General features: G+C 47.4%; 1 protein-coding gene across 1 annotated transcript in view; it reads left to right on the top strand.

Moving 5' to 3' along the window:
* Positions 1-4226, top strand: part of LOC143291392 (fasciclin-2-like) — a 199718-nt gene extending 195492 nt beyond the window's left edge. The window contains exons 10-13 of the mRNA XM_076601231.1: positions 664-810; positions 2289-2416; positions 2830-3034; positions 4213-4226. Coding sequence (XP_076457346.1) covers positions 664-810; positions 2289-2416; positions 2830-3034; positions 4213-4226 — 494 coding nt within the window. The remainder of the gene's footprint in view (positions 1-663; positions 811-2288; positions 2417-2829; positions 3035-4212) is intronic.
* Positions 4227-7500: the final 3274 nt, after the last annotated feature.

The raw sequence follows: 7500 nt of genomic DNA on the forward strand, positions 1-7500 counted from the left end.
AGAAACGATGCACATGATGGGGCAGCAACCGACTATCTGGGCTGGAATTTGGTAATGGTGGAGAGTTTCTTGCCCAAGTTACATCCCTCCAAGAGGGTTTTTTTTTTAACAGTCGGCGTTGGGATGGTTCCTGAACCTCAACTAGCTACCAAAGCTACAGCATTAAGAGCCAGTGGAATCTCTTGCATCCTAGTTTGAGAGTCATAGTTCTTCAACACAAACAAAACTAAGCTTGATGGTAGCCTAGTGGCAACAGTTCCGAACGTATCTGAACGTATGGGGTCGAATCACACACTCGCCAGTATCCACCCACTCCATTTAACCACCCTGCATTAGACAGACCTTGAGTGGTGGTCTGGATGCTAGACAGTCGGGTGAGACGATGTACTGTGTGTGTGTGTGTGTGTGTGTGTGTGTGTGTGTGTGTGTGTGTGTGTGTGTGTGTGTGTGTGTGTGTGTGCGTGTGTGTGTGTGTGTGTGTGTGTGAGTGTGTGCGTGTGTGTGTGTGTGTGTCTGTCTGTCTGTGTCTGTGTATCTATGTGTCTGTGTATATGTGTGTCTGTGCGTATGTCTGTGTATGTCTCTGTGTGACTCTGTGTATCTGTGTCTGTGTCTATGTGTCTTGTGTCATAAGTGAGCGTGTATGTTCGTGTGTGCGTGCAGCCGTGACAGCCAAGGCCAGTAACTCCAGCCAGAACTGGAACCTGACGGGGCTGACCCCGGGTCACGAGTACCACGTGACCTTGCAGCTGGCCAACGCCATCGCCACAAGCAACATCAGCCTGTTGAGAACCACGTTGCCTCTCTACGGTCAGTGCCGGGTGTCAAAATTAGGAAAATTATCAGAATTATCATTCAGTGTCATTTATCATGATGATAATGTTATATGGAACGACAGTAACATTTCCAGGAAAACACAATGCCAGGTTTCTGCGAGCACTGGGTTTTTTTTCCGTCTTCCTGTAGGCATGGGAGACATGGACCCTCGTGTCAGATTCGGAAGAAGTGTCCATAGGCATGGACGTGAAGTTTAATCGCAAATTTTTTTTGTATTTGTATTTCTTTTTATCACAACAGATTTCTCTGTGTGAAATTCGGGCTGCTCTCCCCAGGGAGAGCGCGTCGCTACACTACAGCGCCACCCATTTTTTTTTTGTATTTTTTCCTGCGTACAGTTTTGTTTTTCCTATTGAAGTGGATTTTTTTTTACAGAATTTTGCCAGGAACAACCCTTTTGTTGCCGTGGGTTCTTTTGAATGCGCTAAGTGCATGCTGCACACGGGACCTCGGCTTATCATCTCATCCGAATGACTAGCGTCCAGACCACCACTCAAGGTCTAGTGGAGGGGGAGAAAATATCGACGGCTGAGTAGTGATTCGAACCAGCGCGCTCAGATTCTCTCGCTTCCTAGGCGGACGCGTTACCTCTAGGCCATCACTCCACATACCGAACCTCACGCCAAAATTAAGTGTTATGAAAAACAGTCACCCAGATGTTCTTGCCTAGATTGAATATCTCTTTTCCTCTCACATATGTAACTAAATACAGTTTGTTCGCGTATTCATTGTATTGTACTGCATTGTCTTCGTGTCACAGCAGATTTCTCTGTGTGAAATTCGGCCTGCTATCCCCAGGCAGAACGTGTGTTGTTAAAGTGCAGCGCCACATTTATTTTTCTTCTCTTTTTTCTGCCTGCATATGTTTGTTTGTTTGGGGTTTTTGTTGTGTTTGTTGTTGGTTGTTTTGTTGTTGTTTTTTTTTGTTTGTTTGTTTGTTTGTTTTTTGTAAGGGGTGTTGTTATTTTGTTTTTTTTGGTACCATCAAAGAGGATTTTTTCGATATAATTTTCCCTTTAACAACCTTTTGTTGCCGTGGATTCTTTTACGTGCGATAACACAACGCGTTTCATTGCACACAACGCGTTTCATTAAACACAACGCGTTTCACCTCTTCCTCTTCCCCCCTCCTCCTCTTCCTCCCCCTCCTCCCCCTCCTCCTCTTCTTCCTCCCTCTCCTCCTCCTCCTCCTTCTCTTTTTCCTCCCTCTCCTCCTCTTCCTCCCTCCCCCTCCTCTTCGTCCCTCTCCTCCTCCTCCTCCTCCTCCCTCTCCTCCTCCTCTTCCTCCCTCTCCTCCTCTTCGTCCCTCTCCTCCTCCTCCTCTTCGTCCCTCTCCTCCTCCTCCTCTTCTTCTTCCCTCTCCTCCTCCTCCTCCTCTTCCTCCCTCTCCTCCTCCTCTTCCTCCCTCTCCTCCTCCTGCTCTTCACGTGACTGATGCGCTGTTTTTGCAGCGCCCCCTGAGCCGGTGCAGTTCACCTCTGACCCGCAAGGGGTCTACCCACGCGCTTACGTGTTGTCATGGTTACCACCCGCCACTCACGGGGCGGAACTGACCGGGTACACGCTTACTTACGTGCCGGTGAGTGTGTGTGTGTGGGAGGGGGGGGGGTGGTGTTATGGTATTTCTCTGTGTGTGTGTGTGTGTGTGTGTGTGTGTGTGTGTGTGACAGTGTGTTAGTGTGTGTGCGTTAGTGTGAGTGTGTGTGTTATTGTGTGTGTGTGTGTGTGTGTGTGTGTGTGTGTGTGTGTGTGTGTTATGGAAGGGGGGGCGGTGTTAGTGTGTGTGTGAGTGCGCGCGCGTGCGCGCGTGTGTGTGTGTGTTTGATGGTGGGACGAGGGACTGGGGAAAGAGGGAGGGGGGGGGGGGACATTACTCTCGTATGAATCTAATTCTGGTTCATATTTATCCTGATTCATTTTCATTCTGATTCTGGTTCTGATTCATTCCGATTCCGGTTCTGGTTCCGGTTCCGGTTCCGGTGCCGATTTCAGGTGACGGTCACGGACGGCAGGAACGGCCCGCACATTCTGGAAGTGGCCGGGCCGGAGCACCGGGTCAAAGTTCAGAGGTCGGCCAAGACCATCGTCATATCCGGTCTGCAGCACGCGACCTTTTACCGCGCCACCATGGTGGCCCACAGTCACGTGGGCCAGTCCCAGCTCTCCACCTTCCTCTTCACCACGGCCAACAACACAGGTCATTATCATCATCGTCGTCGTCGTCATCATCGTTATCATCATCATCATCCTTGTCGTCAGCATCATTGTCATCCTCCTCCTCCTCATCATCATCATCATCATTATCATCCTTGTCGTCATTGTCATCATAATCATCACCTTCATCACCATCCTCCTCTTCCTCATTATCATCAGCATTAGCATCATCCTTGTCGTCAACGTCATCATAATCATCATCATCGTCGTCATCGTCATCACCATCATCACCATCCTCCTCCTCATCATCATCAGCATTAGCATCATCCTTGTCGTCATCATCATCATAATCAACATCACCGTCGTCATCGTCGTCCTCCTTATTGTCATCTCAGTCTTCGTAGGCCTCTTCCTCCTCCTGCTCCTCCTCCTCCTCCTCATCATCATCATCACCTTCCTCTTCAGCACGGCCAACAACACAGGTCATCATCATCATCACCATCATCATCATCATCCTTGTCGTCATCATTATTATCCTTGTCGTCATCGTCTTCAGTCGTCATCGTCATCATAACTGTCATCACCGTCGTCGTTGTCCTCGTCCTCGTTGTCATCTCCATCTTTGTAGTCCTCCTCCTCCTCTTCCTCCTCTTCCTCCCTCTCCTACTCTTCCTCTTCCTCCCTCTCCTCCTCCCCCTCCTCCTCCTCCTACCCCATTCCTCCCTCTCCTCCTCCCTTACCTCATCCTCCTCCTCCTCCTCCGCCTCTTCCTCCCTCTCCTCCTCCTCCTCCTTCTATTCATCCCTCTCCTCCTACCCCTCCTCCTCCCTCTCCTCCTCCTCCTTCTTCTCCTCATGGTAACTTTCCTCTTTATCACGGTCAACAACATTGGTCTTCCTCCTCTTCCTCATATTCATCCATCTCCTCCTCTTCTTCTTCCTCCCTCTCCTCCTCCCCCTCCATGGAGATGACGAAAGAATATCCAGATTTTCTTTTCTTTTTTTCCTTTTCTTTTTCTGTTTCATGATGATGATAATGGTGACGATGACGACGACTATGACGACGACGACAATAATGACAATGATAATGTTGATGAATGAAGAAGAAGAAAAATCATGACATTTTTTTCCCCGTTTCTTTTATTTTTTTTTTTTTTCTTTTCTTTTCTTTTTTTCTTCTTCCATTCTTTCTCCCCCCCGCCAAGACTCTGGCACCAAGCAGAAACCGGACAGTGAGGAGGAGAACGTGCCCTACAGACTGCCTCACGACTCTCACGACACCCGGGTCATGCTCGACAGCAACTCTCCTCCCACGGCCTCCGACTCCAGGGAGCTGCCCAGCCAGGGTGCCCCAGCCGTCGGTCCGTCCCCCGTCTGCCTCCTGGCCTGCCTCCTCTGCGTCCTGTGTTGGAGGATGAAGACTTCCGGGTAGTTCTCGGGAGGGGGTGAAAAGGACACTCCTCCTCTCTAAGGGGGCGATGGTGGAGACTGGCAAGTAACTGGGTCGGGGTGGTTCGTTTTTTGGTGGTGGGAATAAATTAAAAAAAAATTATTCAGGGATGGTTGAAACACTTCTCTCGGAGATGATGGACTGACCAGGTGGGTTTGTGAGCTTGGTGGGAGAAAACATTTTCATTCAATGATGATTGGAAGAGATTTCACTCTCAAGGATGGTGAAGGAGACTGATTCCTTGGTGGGTGGTTCGTTTGGTGGCAATGAAAATAATTTTATATTCAAGCATGTTTGGAATAGATTTCTCGCTCGAGGATTAAGAAGACATAAAGGTGGGGTGGTCCGTTTTGGTGGATCCAAAAAAAAAAAAAAAAAAAGGATTTCATTCAAGGATGATTGGAAGAGACTTCTCTCTCGAGGATGAAGAAGACTGAGTTGGTGGGTGGTCTGTTTTTAGTGGAAAAAATGATTTAATTTCAGGGTGGGTAGTCCGTTTTTTGTTTTTGTTTGTTTGTTTGTTTGTTTGTTTGTTTGTTTTTTGCTTCTTTCTTTCTTTTTTTTTTGGGGGGGGGGGGGGGGATGAGCGGGGGATTGTACAGAAGACTTCTTGGTTGGTGGTCCCGTTTTGCCGAAGAAGACCTTAATGATGGGTGGTCTGTTTTTTGTTGTTGTCTTTTTGTTGTTGTTTTTTGGTGAAGAAAAACTTGTGTGAGCGGGTGATGGTCCATTTCGTGAAGAACACATCAAAAGGAGTGAGTGGTCCGTTTAGAGAAAAGGACCGTAGGATGTGTCGTCATTTGCAAGAAGAAGTAGAAGAAGAAGACTTCAGCATAGGTGGTCCTTTCTCTCTCTCTCTCTCTCTCTCTCTCTCTCTCTCTCTCTCTCTCTCTCTCTCTCTCTCTTCTCTCTTCTTCTTCTTCTTTTTTCTTTGTGCTGAAGAAAACTTGTGTGTGAGCGGGTGATGGCCCATTTTGTGAAGAACACATCAAAATGAGTAAATGGTCCGTTTAAAGAAAAGGACCTTAGCTCTAGGGACCTCGTGCGCACGTCCCTTTGGAAGAAGTATAAGAAGAGGACTTCAGGATAAGTGGTCTTTTTTTGTCATTTTTTTTCTTTGTGTGTGTGTGTGTGTGTGTGTGTGTGTGTGTGTGTGTGTGTGTGTGAAGAAAACTTATGTGTGGGTGGGTAGATGGTCCATTTCGTGAAGAAGATAATCAAGATGGGTGAGTGGTCCGTTTAGAGAAAACGACATCGTGCTATGTGGTCCGTTTTTGTTTTTTGTGTGTGTGTGTGTGTTCGTTTGTTTGTTTGTTGTTTTTTGTGTGTGTTTTCTTTTTCTTTTTTTCTTTTGGGGGTGGAGGTGGGGTGGGGGAGAGGGGGAGAGGGGGGGTTGCTGGGTTTTTTTCGATGTGTGTGTGGGTTTGGGTTTTTTTGTTTTGTTTGGTTTTTTTAAGAAGAAGAAGACTTCTGGTTGGATGGTCCCTTTTAGTGAAGGAAGACTTTGTGGTTCGTGTTTCGCTGGTGAGCATTTCCGGTAGTGTTTGCGTGAAAAGTGATGAGCTGGCTGCCGTTGGAGTATGAAGGTGTAAGGGTTAATTATGTCCATGACTCTTTTGCCGTATCCGGACAATCATCTGCTATCAGACTGGGGGGTGGGGGTGGGGGTGGAGAGAGAGGGGGGAGGGGGTTGGGGGGGGGCATCGAAAGATAGAGCATTGGTTTCTTATTCGGTCCACAGCCAACACTGACGAAAATGTCGACAACTACAGCAACAACAACAACAACAACAACAGCAGCAGCACCTAAGAAGAAGACCAGAAAAGTCATCAAGTACTTCTTTAACTGATGGAAGTTGTCTGTGTGTGTGTGTGGGGGGGGGGGGTGGTGGTCGGTGAATGGATGGCTGGGTTAGGGTGGTGGTGGGGGAGGGAGGTTGAGTGTGTCTGTGTCTGTGTCTGTGTGTGTATCTCTGTGTGTGTCTGTGTGTGTCTTTGTTTGTGTGTTGTTTTAATTCTGCTGCTTTCTTTATGCTTATATTTTCGAGACCATTTTGTCGTTGTTGTTGTCCAGAAAAGCCTACCCTTAAAAAATTCTTCTTTTTTTTTTTCTTCATTTTTTTTTCTTCCTTTTTTTTCCGTTTCTGCTTGTTAGGTTCTATTATTTCTTGATAGGCCCATAGAGTCAGCCATTTGATAGGCCCATAGAGTCAGCCATTTGATAGGCCCATAGTCAGCCATTCTTATTCAAGACAATGTTTGCGATTTCTCCGCCTTTTTTTTCTTTCTTTCTTTCTCTCTTCTTTTCCTTTTTAACTTCATTAGATTTAAAGTAGCTATTGAAACACACATGGGAAATAAAGAAATAGATTTGGTCGGCACCTTGGTGTCTACATTTGCAGCATATAATTGTAATACGATGTCAGCATCACACACACACACATACACACACACACACACACACACACACACACACACACACACACACACACACACACACACACACACACACACACACACACACACACACACACACACACACACACACACACACACACACACACTGAATTCATCTCCGCTGTATCTGGGGCTTGGAGTAGGAAGGCGGGGCCCAGTCCTCTCTCTTTGCCGCTCTGACCTAAGTCAGGTAAACCATTTCACACCTGGGTGGAGTGAGGGAAAACCGGTGTACAGTGCCTCCCCCCCCCACCCCTCGCCAACCCACCATATAGGTTTGACTCGAGGCGTGCGCGCGTGCGTGTCTGTCTACTTGTGCTGTGCTGTGTGTGTGTGTGTGTGTGTGTGTGTGTGTGTGTGTGTGTGTGTATGTTCGTTCTTTAGTTTAGCGTCTTTTTACTATCAGTGATATTAGTGTGTGTGTCTGTGTCTGTGTCTGTGTCTGCGTGCATGTGTGTGTGCGTGCGTGCGCGTGTGCGTACTTGTGTGTGTGTGTGTGTGTGTGTGTGTGTGTGTGTGTGTGTGTGTGTGTGTGTGTGTGTTACAATTTTAATCACAGTTGTTGTTTTCGCGAGAGAAACGCTTGTTGATTCGAAGAAAGTCT

This window comes from Babylonia areolata, chromosome 17 (genome assembly GCF_041734735.1).
Source record: "Babylonia areolata isolate BAREFJ2019XMU chromosome 17, ASM4173473v1, whole genome shotgun sequence".
NCBI lineage: Eukaryota > Metazoa > Mollusca > Gastropoda > Neogastropoda > Buccinidae > Babylonia > Babylonia areolata.